Here is a 14860-nt window from a genome sequence, read left to right as displayed (position 1 = left end):
TCACTTTAGGGGTAGGATCTCGCTGCTGAACACCATCATTTCCAGATATATTCAGACAATCACCTTGGGTCTTCGACTGCCCCACACCATTCTCACAATCAATAGATCCTTGAACATCCCCCAGCTCAGATGAAGGACCAGCAAAACAGGGTTCCAAATTCTTAACAATATTAGAACGCAAGATTGGAGGAGAGATTTTCTTACCCAAACTTACATCCTGTGCCGTGCGGTTCGCTATTGCTACCCAGTCAGAGAAATTATGTCGAATTTCACTTCGTTTTCTGAACAACTCCTCCGTCTCTTCTGGAGAGTATAGAGTTTCCACCCATTGTTCATTCGGCTCCTTCTCATTATCAACTTCCAACTCTTTTACTCCCAGTACGTCATCCATTGATCTCGTTTTAATGATCCTATCCGAAGAAGATGGACCAGTTTTCTTAGGTTTCGGCTTCGATTTGGTTTTTCCGGCTGCCTTCGCTCCTTTCGCCATAGCTCCGGTGTAGACACCGAAGGAGAGAGAGAGAGAAAGAAAGAAAAACCTTATACGCAATAACTTTGTTTGTATTGTTGGTCATTGAGTTGTAAACCTATTTATCTATCATCTTGTCCATTGTATTTTTTGCATAGAGTGGTATTTTAGTTTTTCTATATTTCCATTGAGTATAAAAATATATTTTCTAACATAGAAAACCTCTCACCTCCCCCATTTGAAGTAAGTGACGAATGTCATCGACATTAGGTCGTCTCAAATATTCGGTCCCAAAGAATCTCATTCACTCCCCGAACGAAATTGACCAGGCTTTCACCAATTCGAACACACTCATCAACGTAATCGGCACGCAATCCATATGCCAACATTCGCATAGCAGCGATGCACTTCTGTATTGGCGAAAGGCCTCTTCTACTGATTGCATCAAACCTCATCTGGAAATAATTCGAATGATTTACAAGAGCTTCCACTTTGCATAGGAATACATGTCTACACATTCTAAATCTTCTTTGAAATTGAGATTTCGTATATACCGGTTGATCAGAAAAGTAGTCATCGAACAAACGTTGGTGTCCTTCTACACGCCCCCTATCAATATGGGATTTCTTCTATCCTCGCCTTATTGAGCTACCCTGATTCAGGAAATCGTTGAAATATTGATCATCAGTACATTTTGCTATTATAATATCGTCGAGACTCATATTGTCGTAAGGATTCAAAGAATTTGGTGAATCTGTTGTCGAACTTAGTTAGAAGATATTTGGGAATGTAAGATGAATGGGAAAGTATAATGGAGGATAGAATGGAAAGTTGAGAAATGGAAGATTGGAATGTGGTATTTATAGATATGGTAACATATATAGCCATTAAAAAATAGTCGTTAGAAAATAGCGGTTAAAAATATAGTCTTTAAGAAATAGTCGTTAAAAATATAACTGTTATTGACTCATTAAATAATAAAAGATCATTTATTTAATTAAAATAAGACATAATAATGATCTTTGTTATCCTTGTTTTCCCCCCGGACACGTGGTATGACACAATGGGTCTGTGGGCTCTCCTAAAGAGATCAAAGGCCCATCCTAAGCCTAATGAACGGGGAAGAGGAAATTCCTAGCGGCCCAATCGTCAATAAGCCCATCATTGTTCGATGGGCGCCACCATAACGAGGGAACCGAGACCAAGATGCAGGCCCAACTCATCTTCTAGGTCCCAACCCATCTGTATCCTCCAGGATGCTGGTATAGGTGGCAGGCTCGACAGTCTGGGAGTACAACCTTATCAAGAATGAACCCGAGCCCTGATAAACGAACCAGGGTCCCGGTGAATGGACCAGGACGTTAGTAAAGGAACCTGGACCAGGCCTCCGAATAGGGAAAGATTGACCTTCCCTGACGCTGAGGCGAAGCCCAGCAAGAAAACTCAACGCATAATATATCATAATTCAATCATAGAATTAAACAGTTCAATAGACAACAGAATAAACATATAGCGGCCTATGCCGACCTAGGTAATTTACCAGGCACTGGGTTCGCAGTCTTCACCGAGCGGGTGGATACTGCACCCTAGAGGGTCTCGCCCTAGTGGCCTGCACTCAATGTGCTCAACGCCGATCCCGGTCCCTCACCGTACCCGACCTTTTGCCGTTCTTGGCCTTCGCCATTCCCGACCTTCACCGTTCATTCATAAGCATGCACAATACAATATAACATTCACAGATAGTCACACATATATTACACACAAACAATAGGGCCATGCCCTGAAACACAAATAATATGGTCATACCCTGCTCTACAGGCACAAACAACTTTCTTACCTATGTCTCGAGCTGACAAGTTAATGCAATCCTGAGCATGATCCCCTAACCCGTGCTTTGACGTAAAAACCTAGTCACAACGCCATAATAAATAGATATCCATTAATCTCTAATCAATTTAGTGTTGGGAAAACTAATACAGGATCTTTATTTATTTTCATATATATCTAATATTAAACAAATTAATATGAAATAGCCTAGAACATGTATCTAAATTGAATTCAAAGAGAAACAATGATAAGAATACTTACAGTATACGCAGCGAAATGAATAAGTCATTCCTTCAGTTTCTCTAACCCTTGAATCCTTTCTGTCGTAGAGTATTATCAAGAAACTGAATCATTCTTCTAAAATCTTCACAGTCTTCCAAAGTATCTTTAGAATCACCTAGACTAGAGTGGGCAATTCTCAACACATGAGATAGATACAGAGAGAAGAAGAGAAAATAATCAAAGAGGCTTAGAACAAGACTTGTGTTTAGAGAGAATCTAAAACTATTAGAAAATGTGACTTCTGAACTTTTTAACGTGTATTGTGACTTCTCTCTAAGCACTCATTTTATAGACTCAATTAGGTCATTTAATTTAATTAAAAAATTAATAAAATAATAGCCAATATGAAGCCCTAGGTCAAAATTATCATGGGCTTTAGGCCCGTGAAATTTCCTATTTGATTATAAGCCAATTGGACTTAAAATCAAGACCTATATTATTTTTTATTGATTTAATTAATTAAATAATTATTTAAATCCTTTATCAAATTAATTATTTATAATTTGAACCTTGATTTAAACTTATTTATTAATTTAGATACCAATTTATCATAATTAATAAATCTGTCATAATTTCTCTTTTCTTCTAAAAAAATATATAACTTCGTGAAACTATCCAAAATTGACCTAGTCAACTTTGATAATTCTAATTGATAATTAAATCAATTAATTGAGACTATCTAGATGATTTTATCCAATGTATAATGGGGACAATGGACCTATGAAATCAAGCTCCAATAAGTTATCATAAATCTAACAAATAAATTTACTAACTTATTAATTCCTCGTGACTTCACTATAGACTCGGAATTACACTCTTGAATTCATAGAATGCTCTATAACAAATATAAATACGCTATTAATTATCCATTGTTACAACCATATTTGTCACTCAATCCTCTATAGACAGTCTACAATGAGATAGGACTAAAATACTGTTTTACCCCTCATTGTATTTTATCCTTAAAACACTTAGTTCCTTGTAAATGATATTTCAGTAAACTAATTTAATTACTGAAATGAGATCTCTATCATTTAGCACCTTGAATCAAACTAAAAGGAAACCATTGTTTCACTTTTTCATCAGAAGCTATAGATGTTCATATCTATGATTAACACTCCCACTCAATTATACTACCGAGTTCCCAAGATGTAAGTGTGGGCTAGTCCGTAGGGTAAGCTGGTAACAAACAAGTCAAAGAACTTAAATAATACAATCAGTTAGAATACTAACCACTCAGAATTGAGATTGAATTGACCTATGGTCAACTATATGATATGACTAGAATAGATAATAACAGTATGTTTACTTATCTTATCAACTGTCAATATCGGTCCTGTCCAATGTAACAAATACACCCGATCTTATCTACTTTGCTAATGTTCTGGAAAGAACATAACACTGTAATGTGTAAGTAGATCATATCGTAAATTGGCAAGTCAATGTAAATCCTGTGCACTGACTAATCTTAGGACTAACTTATTTTGAACATATAATCATATTTATATTTCATTGTGATTACATCACTATAAATACGATTAGCTATATGCTAGGTATTTAATAGAAGTTTATATTAAACAAATAATCATGAAAATAAAACATGTGAGCAAAGTGATTGACCAAGTCAAAAAATGATTTCTATTCTTTTATTGATAATAAAATGAGATACAAAGAGTTTGGGTTTTAATTAGGGCATAAAACCCCAACATTTAGAACTTCATATTAAAATACTAGCCATCGGGACCTCGAATCCTACTAAACCGGGTAGTAGGATCCTTCCCGAGCCTTAACTTTTGGGTTCCCGAGCCTAAAACCCTCAAATAGCCAAAAATTTCCATTTGAGCCGCGGCGCGCTCAAGTCAGAGAGCATAGCTCTCACATTTGGGAGACACGGGTCGCAGTGCGCCTCAGCCTGCGTCGCGGCACCTGGGCAAAAATCTGAGGCTCCCAAGCATCGAAGTTCAAGCAGTTCGCGACACCTGATGAACAGGGCAGCGGCGTGAACCCCAAAACCTAGAATTCCTCATGCATTTTACAAGCTAACCTCCCTGAAATTCACCCATTTTGAACCTTAAACCTAGCATTTATTTTAGAATCCATATCCACGTCACAAAACTGATACAAGCACCCCCAAAACTTAACTAAAACCTCACCAACACTCAAAACTAATCTAAAGTCCATTCCCTCATGCAAGCTTTTAGTTCAGTAGAATTACACAAAAAAGATCATGTTTAAGCCCTTACATTTGTGATAACTTCAACCTTAAGCTAATCCTCAAGCACTTCAAGTCTCTAATTCCTCAGTTCCTTAGCCAAATTTCCTCAAGAACACATCAACACCTCCAACACACCAATGAGAGGGAGAGAGCCGAGAGAGGGAAAGGGAGCACTGAGTTGAGAAGAGTCTAAATGTTTCTTCCCTTTTCTTCTAATTAACTCTAGATTCTAAGGTAAGTCCAACCTGACCTCAGCCTCCAAATTGACCAAACTACCCCCAATCCCTTAATGTCACCAAGGGTAACCCCGTCAATTGCAACATCCCACTAGTTCCTCGAGTGTTCCTATAAATCTCCATTTAATCTCCGACATACTTAAACAATCATTAAATCACTACCCGTTACCCGGTAATTCCCGAACACATACTATATCCCCAAAATTCCCCTAGGCTCCTCCCGAGCCAAGTACTCGACCCCGTTGTGACTATTTAGCTATTCCGCTCCCTAGGACCGTCTTGGACCGCACATCGCAAATATATCACCACAATCTTGTGGTATCAAGTACAACACACATATAATTCACATTTATGCCATCAACGGGCCAAAATTACAAATATGTCCCTATTAACCAAATTGGGTCCACATGCATATTAAATTCACCTAAACATGCATTTATAATCACATAATCATTTAATTCACATATTAACATAATTAAATCAATTATTTCCCCCCATCATGCTAATCAAGGCACTAAGCCTTATTAATAAATTTGGGACGCTACAGGTAACGTAAATTTACCTTATAATTAAAATAAGATTCTCAATAACTACCCTTAATTTCGAGGAGTTTTTTATATCTATTAATTTTAACTTTTCACTTTAAACATGTCTTTTAAGGTGGCGTTTGGTTGCAAACCACACACACATTACCACCACAATATTTTTTGAAAAAATGTTGAAAATTGTTGTTGTAGACACATCAATCGACCGACCTAAGGTTGCTAAAAAATATTTTCAATACTTATGAGGAATGTTGGAGATGAAATTTTATACTTTAGAGGTTTTTCGATATTATTTGTGTTATGGACTCTGATAATAAAGATATGGTTTGCTGAACAGACATATAATAACACTCTCTAGAATTACATATGTGATCATTTTAAATAGAAATTTCTAAATTCTTGCTAAATATTTTGCTATAGAGTTTTGCATATTTTGAGTCAATCTTTCAGGTTGATAATATTTTTATTAGCTTGCATTGCTAGAAACTTGTAATAAGTTAGTTGGATGTTGTGATTATTACTTAAAAATATATATTTATTGTTCTTAACTATTAAAATAAATTAAGGTGCAATTAATATTTTCATAAATTTAATGTGATATACTTTATAAATGGATTTTTTTTGACAAGGTAATAGAATCACCATTAAGTGCATTTTTTTTTATAGAAATCATTAAATAATAATGTAAAGGGGTGGAAATAGAAATTTTTTTAGTTTATTTTCGTGATTTCATACTTACTAAGGTAAGGATATAGGAGGGATATGAAACAAAAATTGATAATTTTTAAATTTTATGAGTGGTTAAGGAGGTGAGGGGAGAAAAAAATAAGATTAAATTGAATCATCCATTTTCCTTGTGGGAAGAGAAATAATGTGTCATACTAGAGATAGCCACTTCATTTAATTATATTTATTTATTTTTACTTAAAAAGAAATTGTTTTCTATTTAATTTAGTAATATTGTACCATAAAAACTAAAAATAAAAAAAATAGACAGATCACATATTTATTTACACAAAAGCCATTTCCTCATCCAAGAATTATGTATGGTTTAGGAGGGATCATATGGGGTGGTGGAGATTTAAGTTACATACAAACTGATATGTTAGCAGCAGTTTCTTCTTCTGCTTCTCTGCAAATTTTCAGCTCTGTCGCCGTAGCCTCTCGCCGCCGGCGCTCGCTCTTCTCACCGGCCGCTACATCATGCCGATTTCACTGCTCCCTCACCGACTTCCGAAAGATGTCGACGCAACCTCAGACCTCCATAAACGACACCGTTCAGTTCCCAAGTATAGAGACAAACGACGACATCATTGAGAATATGAATACAAAACGACAGGGACTCCATGAAAGCGAAGAGGAAGAAGAAGACGACGAAGAAAAATGGATTTCTAAGATACAAGTACCCAGACAGAAGTTCATACCAATTCCCAAGACTGAGCTTCTTAGCGGCATTGTGTCGAGCATGTTCCATGCTACTGGCGATGTTGATGATGAATTGGAAGACTTTCTTCTTCTATCGTCGTAAGTCCCTTGAATACAATTGTGGGTTTTGCCTACTTTTTTTTTTCCTCTCCATAGTTCAATTAATTTGAGAGTGTTGTGGAAATTGAAGGTGTTTGGATTCTATCATTCATGCTGAACACAAGAGCACTTTGGAAGAAATGCGCGCTGATTATTTTCAGCAAACGGGGATCGAAGAAGGCTCGGCTGCTTCAAATGGACAAGTCTTTGATGATGAGATTGGAAGAAACATGGAAGAGGATGGATATGGGTCTGAAGAAATGGAATTCGAAAACCCTATTTCGCTCAATTACGTTTTGGATTTAAGGAAGTTCCTGCCTTCTCCCTCACCTAAAAATGTCAAAAGGTGTATATATATAAATATATATATATATATATATGTGTGTACGTATTCGACTTCACATGTTTAACGATTGGTTTGAGTAGTTTATAGTGTTACTGTTTCTGATCGAGTTGAACTTAAATGGCTAACATTTAGCTAGTTTTTACTATTACAAATTGCTGATAACATGATATGAAGCTTCTTCTCTCAAGGCAGATATCTAAGAAATAGTAAATTTAATGAAGGAAAAATTGAAACCTATGAAAGTTTATATTGTAAAATGAACGTTACAATCTTGTTTTTACTAAGTTGTTAGTTTGGTTCCTTTTAGTTGAATTATGCCAAAGAACAAACTAATTTTACTGAGTTGAAGAATATCATGAGATTATTCTGTGAAATCTTACTTGCTTTTTTTATTGGGTAGAGTTGCTGTTGCCACTCGTTTTCAGCGTGCTTTCATGCAACTTCTTAATGACGCTCAGTTTGAAGAATTATCAGTTAGAGATTTGATGCTGACTTCTGCGCTGAACACGGATTATCTCCTTACTTTACCAATATATGTTGATTGGAAAAAAGCTTCTGAATCCAACGCAATAATATTCAGGTGATTTAAATGAACACTCTATATATCAACTCTGAACTCTGTTGCTGGTTCAAGGTAAAAGAAAAGATGAAGTGTCTACAAGTCTACAGATTATAAGTTACAACTCCTGACCGCTCCTTTACTTTCCATATGTAATTTTCATCTCATAGACGAGGATATGCAACTGAGAGACAGAAGGGCCTTCTTATTGTTGAAAAGTTAGATTACCTGCAGTCCAAGCTTTTACAAGGGATCTTTTTCATTATATCAAAACCATTGGGCAAACTTGGCAGTTGGATTATCGAGGTCATTCTCATTTTTCTTTTTTGTAGTATGGTTTTGCAAATTTCTCATTCTCACTTAAAGATGCTGTTTTTATAACTTCTGCATGGCTACAATATTCTTCTTAGACTTCATAATTGTGGTTTTTTCATCTTAGAATGACAAGATTTACTGAGCTTTCCGTTTAATTCTTTCACAGGTTTTCAAAGGTGCTTTTCAAACAGAAGAAGCACAAGATTGGACTAAGAGATTCGAGCTTTGGCTCAATGAGCTAATTACTTTCCAGCAATCATTACAACAGAATGAAGAGACTTCTAATGACCTACTGGGAGTAGACGAGCTTTCAGAGAAGGATCTTCCAATATGGCTTGCGGCACAAAGGGCAGTTTCTCGTTATGAAGGACTTTTGTCACCAGTTGGTCCCCGTGGAAGGCTCTTTAAAAAGTTGCTTACTTTTGCTGGACTTGTTTCTCCAACACCAGAAACACCCTTTGAGCTTGATGGTGATACTAATGCTTGTGAGCCTTATAAAAGGTTTGTGCCAACACCTTTTTTTCTCCCGTCTCTTTACTTCCCTTTTCTTTTTCCCTTGGCATTCTAATTTCTTTGGGAATTTCATCATCAATTTGCGTTAAGTAAAGCTTGTCCTTTCTGATTCTCAATACTGACATAAGAAGTTTCCTGCGCTGAGGTTTTAACCACAAAAGTTTCAATCCCAGATTAAAAAAAAATTCTGAACAAATATTAGTTTGGGCTTGATGTTGAGAACGATGTGCTAGAGAATGCTTTTAACATTGAAAAAAACAACCCTAACTTGAGAGATGGTCTAGGAGTAAGTAGCAACCAAAAGAATATAAAATATGTGTACCATGACCTGAAAAATACAGTGTATTAAAAAATGAAATGCAATTATATCATTATCAGTTTCCTATAAAAAAATGTGAAATACAACCTAGTGTTTTTAGCTTCTATATACTTTTGAAGTGTTAATAGCATGAAGGATGTGCGTATAAATGTATAATACAGAGTGTAGTTATTCTCAAATATGACTACATTGGAGTGTAGGGTAGCATATCAAGGCTTACTAATAGCTTCCTTTAAGGGTTACAATCATATATAATATAATGCAAGCAGTTATCCTCAAATATGACTAAGTTATTTAGAATTGTTTTCCCCCAGACGTATTTTCTTATCAAGGATATCACTTCGGGATATTTGGAGACCTGCTACAAGGAAATTTTGTGGAAATGACATTTGGAAAATGCTAAAAACTTCAATATCCATTTTATTCTCACAGTCTGTTCTCCAGGTATGACCTCCTACAACTTTTTCTTATAATAGTTTGTCTCCTTAAGAATGAAAATGAATCTTTTTAGTATTCTTTTACTACCTTATTCTTTTCTGTTTAGTTTCTTTCGTCAGTTAGTGCTACTTATTGTTATTTCCTACTTTCTTTACATGTACCTCAAATCTAGTACAGCCAACTAGCAAAACTTACACGAATGAATGTGTGTTTTATTTTCTATTATTGCTTATTTGGAATTAACCATCCATCGTAATATCTTGGATAAAGTTTAGTTTTTCTAATGTCTTGCTTAAAGTTTTAACACTGGGTATCTGGGATATTCTTGACTCTATTAAAACTTTTTGTTTCGCTCACATTTGTTTCCTTGTTTTGTCTAACTGAAATATGTTGTAGTAACTTTGTGCTGTATCCATCAATAGATCTAGACAATATCAGGATGAGAAGAAAATTTAAATTTAGTTTTGTAGGTTTCTTGTCATAATCAGTTTTTCTCAGGTATATAGAATTGGCCAAAACGTCAGTTTTTTTTTTTTCCCCAACATTTATTAACTTTATGTTATACCCATCAATAGATCTAGACAATATAATGATGAGAAGAAAATTTAAAATTAGTTTTTTAGGTTTCTTGTCATAATCAGGCTTCTTAGGTATATAGCTTTCGCCAAAACTTCAGTAAGTTTTTTTACCAAACACTTTTTGCCTAGCTTAATAAAAAGATTAACCAAAGCGGCCTTAACTATTTTGAAACTTAGTAAAGGAAAAATGGCAACCATCTTTTATTTAGTCTCCTTTATTGAATCTCACTTGTCACTTACTTAGATGAACATTAGCTCTCATGTTACTTCAAAAGAAAAACCAGCAATAGTAATGATCACCAAGCATAAACATTGATCTTCTATTACCTTTTTTTCCAAAACCGTTTTCAGGGTCGTGTGGCACTTCTCGTTTGTATACATAGGCCAAGGAATTACTGATGCTTATGTGTCTTAGGTCCATCATTGTTTAGGTTTAAGTTTACATGGTCAAGCATAAAAGCTGTAAGAACAGTTTCATTTTGACCTTCCACTTGTTTTGTAGTAATTATTGTTCTTCAACAGGAAACTGATATAGTGTTTGACAGTCTGTCTTGGAAAAAAACAAGTCACTATTATTAATTTCTGATGATTTACAAATTAGGAACCAGCATTTGAAGAATTGATTTTGCTTTATACTGACGAAGTAGAGAAAAGGGGTACACAAAACAAAGCTGACATTCCATCACTGCAATTAAAGATATATGAGAGAATTCCTATTCCAGATTTATCAGTAAGTACATCTGACTAGTCACGTTTTATATCTCATTCTTCTCAAATTTCCCACGCTCATTCAGTAACTAACTTTTCACAGGGTTCCCATTCATTTTTCTATTTTGTAGGTTGTCTTTCCTCATAAAAAGCTATCTTTCCGCATCATAGACACGGTATGAAGATTGTTTATTTAAAAAAAAAAAATCAATTGCGTATTTGATTGTGGACCAAACAACTAAATAAATACCAACCCTTGATTCTCCTATATAAAGATTTTTGAAAAACATGATTTATTAACTGCAGAATTTCATTCTTATAAAATATAAACTAATCTTAAATTCCATTCAGGATATGTTACTAGGGGAGAGGAACCAAAATTCCTCAGAGGCAAAGGAACAGTCAGTAACTTTAAGTTGATTCAGACAAAAAAAAAAGTTTCTGTTAACTCAGAAGTTCATGTCCAAAAAAAAAAATTGTTAATAGCATATTTAAAAAAAAATTAGCAGTTTAACATAACATAAGCTGGAACTACGTAGGCCCATAATCAACTTGGAAAACGGAGGTTGTGTTAAACATGTGGCTAGCATGAAATGTAAGTGATCTATATCAGGATTTGAGAGAAGTTATTCTGCTTTTGATTAATAAATATTCTGGAAATAATAGTCATATAGAAGGTTTAATAAATCACGTGGATAAATTCTAATTTGGTTCATGACTGATAAGTAAGATCATCTTTCTTACATCTCTGAATCATCTTTGCTTTGTGGATCTCTATGAGATTCAAAGAACAACGATTCATATTCCAGTCATGTAACTTGTTACTATTGATCTCATATTTTGACTCGTGAGCTGAGGAGAATGACAGAGAAAACATAGATTTTGTAACAGATTAGCAGCACTTTAAGTGGAAAAAGAAGAAGATAATTTTATGTTTGTGTTGACCAATCCCATACTAAGAAGTTTGAAAAATTAAGTTGCGATCCTTGAACATGAACTATATCTAATTATAATGCTTCTTCTGTGCTAGACAGCAAGATAGATGAATATAAAAAAAAAAATCCAAAACAACAAAGCGTACCACATTTTGGATCTATGATGCCAACTTTGATCATTCTTTTACAAATCAGATCACTGATAAAAGGGTGAGTGATGCTATTTATTGAATGAGAGAAAAATTTAGCCTTATAACAACATTTTCTCATCATGTAGGTACGTTTGGATGGTGCGACAATATTGGGGCTTTCGGCATACTTCATTAACTACAAGTTTGAGAATGTCTTATTATCTCCGTATGTATCATCTTTTCTCAAAACTATTGTGGAACATTGTAGTTGTTATTGCTAGAGGAAATATTTTATCCATGTCACTTGAATAATTTTCAGGGTGACACATCATTCTTTAAGATAGTGATAGGCATGTGAATTAGGTTTCGTACTAAAATTTTAGACCTTGTTGTTCATGGCCACTCATTTTGTATTGATGGATTGATCAAGTGGGTTTCTTTTATCTTCTATGGTCATGTTTACCATTCATTGTCCGGTTCATTTGTTTACTTCATTTGAGACCCAAAGAATCTCTCACATAACTAATTAAATTGAGAAGGGGTCACTAATTTTTATTCCTTTCCATTCTTTTCCAAATCTGTTTTTTTTACGGTTCTTTTTGAAGTAGCATTTTTCTTTGAGAAATTGCAGTAATATTTTGTTTTTATGTTTTTTGTCAGATCAGCAATATTTCTAGATGTGGTTGCTATCACTGCTCTCATAATATCTGTGTCTCGAGTGGTACTTGGTTACAAACAGACTTGGGATAGGTATCAAGTGAGTCAACTTTGTTTTTATGTGCCATGAATATGATTTGAGGGAGAAATTTTTTTAATATTTTTTATTCGTTTTTATATGTTACTGATGTCCTAAAGCAATCTTCTACTACAGCTATTGGTCAACAGGACACTTTATGAAAAGACCTTAGCCAGTGGCTTTGGCTCAGTTCATTTTATCCTGGACGCCTCTGAACAACAGCAAGTAATGAACTCCTACTTCTATTCCTCTTCTCATTTACTTTTTTTTTCTTCCCCCTTCCATCTTCTTAGGTGGCATTATTTCTCACCTAGATACTAATCATGACACAAATTTAAAAAGAAAAAATTGGGAGGTAGAAGAATTGACCCATCTAAAATTCTCTATTCAAAGTACAAATATGACGCATTTGCCGAAAAAAAAAGGTACAAATATGATGTTTGGCGAGACATTTTGTAATCTTTACATCAGGTGCCAATGTTTAAGACATGGCCAGTGCAATATTCCTCACCATGAAGCTTTGGAACTCAGTGGCATCTTACCTTTCACTAAGGGAAGGTTTTGGGTTTGAATTCAAATTAGGTAGAAGAAGGGAGAAAGGTGTTCTTGCTATTAGCTTAATCATTTAATCAACAAAATTCTACCTTTACTAGACAAAAAAATCATTTTCCAAACTGTAGAGAAACCTTCTTTACATAACTTACTTTGAGTAGTAATGTTGAACTTTTATCTGGACCTTGCTGTATGTGGTCCCACATGGCCATTTGATGAAACGCTCCTCCCCAAATTGGGACATTCCTTTGTTTATTTAACTTTTCAAAATTTGAATATGTGGGTGGTAAAACCATCTAACAGCCTACCGAAAAGTTTGAATTTGAAAGTAATCAGACCCCAGTAGTGGACTTTCCTCCTATCCATTTAAGAAAATTGATTTTACTGGGACCTAATAACATGTTTGGGAATCACTTATGTGGCTATAATACCAGAGACTGGAATTATGTCTTGTTGATGGTGATTGAATTCTGGAAAAATTCTCAAGCTTGAGGAAAAGAACAAAGTAGATTGGATTTGTTTATACAGGTAGCTGTATGGCTACATATTGTGAAAGAGTTTAAAGGGGTTATTTTTTTCTGACTTGGTAAGAAAATGATAGTATTTCATGTAAATTTTAGTAATACAAGGACTGACTCTGATGTTTGGAAGTAAGATGTATTTAACCAATTTCTAACATTTATATTTTGCTTCTTTGATTATTTTGCCAATGACTTTTCCTTTCCTTGAACACATGCAGTACAAGGAAGCTATTTTGGCCTATGCAATCATGCTTAAAATGGAGGACAAGGTTTGCTCACTTGCTCTTAATTTTATTCATATGCACGCTTTGACTTCTTTGTAACCATCGATAACTACCAGGGGCTTCAAGCTTTAAAATTTGTTCTTTTTGCAAAAGACGATATACTATACATCTTTAGTATATCTTTATCTCATGACACTTTCAATTTATAGGCTCTATTAATGCACTATATTAACAAGTTCTTCTTTAAACAACGAACTTTGTTATGACTGCAGATGATCTGTCGCCGCAGTGTTGGGGACAAATGCGAGCAATTCATGTACGACATGTTTAAAGTAAAGGTAATGGAATGATCACTGATCAATGTATAGTGTTTGATCAGTGTTGGCTATCTGCAGCCAGTGATTGATTAGTCATCTTGGTGTGTGTATGGTATGCAGGTTGAGATGCCAGTTGATAAAGCAGTTAGTACCTTGTTGAGGCTTGGCTTAGCAACTGAATCTTCTATCGATGGAAGAATTATACTGCAGACTGTGCCTTGTTCCAAGGCATATGAAACCCTTAAAACACGTTGGAATAGCTTGCTCGGTTAGAAGAGAACATAAAATTACAAGAGAAACTTGTCAGGAAATGTCTTGTAAATCTACAAGTTAAAGGTGTAATCTACAGGCATCTATGTGTATGTACATATTACATATGTATATAGCACAGACGTCATTTTTATAGATACATTTTTTTCCCCTTCTGGGGATGTAATTTTCCTCTGGTTCTTGGTGGAAAAATGGCAGGATCGTCTTGACAATGTACCCTTTCAGGGCAAGAAAGAACTACCAAGAACTTATTTGTTTTGGCTATAAATATATTTTTTATAGAATCAAACAAGAATTGAA

General features: G+C 34.8%; 1 protein-coding gene across 2 annotated transcripts; it reads left to right on the top strand.

The window, feature by feature from the left end:
• The first annotated feature begins 6601 nt into the window (after window positions 1–6601).
• On the top strand, window positions 6602–14828 carry LOC133822522 (uncharacterized). 2 transcript variants are annotated; one of them, XM_062254896.1, is made up of 14 exons: window positions 6602–7098; window positions 7190–7444; window positions 7845–8024; window positions 8174–8309; window positions 8485–8819; window positions 9465–9594; window positions 10768–10896; window positions 11006–11050; window positions 12087–12166; window positions 12601–12697; window positions 12812–12901; window positions 13968–14018; window positions 14246–14311; window positions 14411–14828. In XM_062254896.1, exons 1-14 carry the CDS (start codon window positions 6617–6619, stop codon window positions 14561–14563), a joined length of 2229 nt encoding a protein of 742 aa, XP_062110880.1. In that variant the 5' UTR covers window positions 6602–6616; the 3' UTR covers window positions 14564–14828. The 2 variants fall into 2 exon arrangements, 1 of the variants encoding a protein (XP_062110880.1); XR_009887908.1 differs by lacking the exons at window positions 14246–14311; window positions 14411–14828 and having other exon boundaries at window positions 12606–12697; window positions 13968–14024.
• The last annotated feature ends 32 nt before the right edge of the window (window positions 14829–14860 follow it).

This window comes from Humulus lupulus, chromosome 3 (assembly GCF_963169125.1).
Source record: "Humulus lupulus chromosome 3, drHumLupu1.1, whole genome shotgun sequence".
In the NCBI taxonomy this organism is placed as follows: Eukaryota; Viridiplantae; Streptophyta; class Magnoliopsida; order Rosales; family Cannabaceae; genus Humulus; species Humulus lupulus.
This window is presented reverse-complemented; position numbering and strand designations above follow the sequence as displayed.

Excerpts from the sequence above, each read along its gene's own strand:
- LOC133822522 (XM_062254896.1), top strand. The coding sequence starts at position 6,617 with ATGTATGGTTTAGGAGGGATCATATGGGGTGGTGGAGATTTAAGTTAC. Across the intron at positions 10,897-11,005 it reads TTCCTATTCCAGATTTATCA|GTTGTCTTTCCTCATAAAAA; the intron begins GTAAGTACATCT and ends TCTATTTTGTAG. Across the intron at positions 12,902-13,967 it reads ACGCCTCTGAACAACAGCAA|TACAAGGAAGCTATTTTGGC; the intron begins GTAATGAACTCC and ends GAACACATGCAG.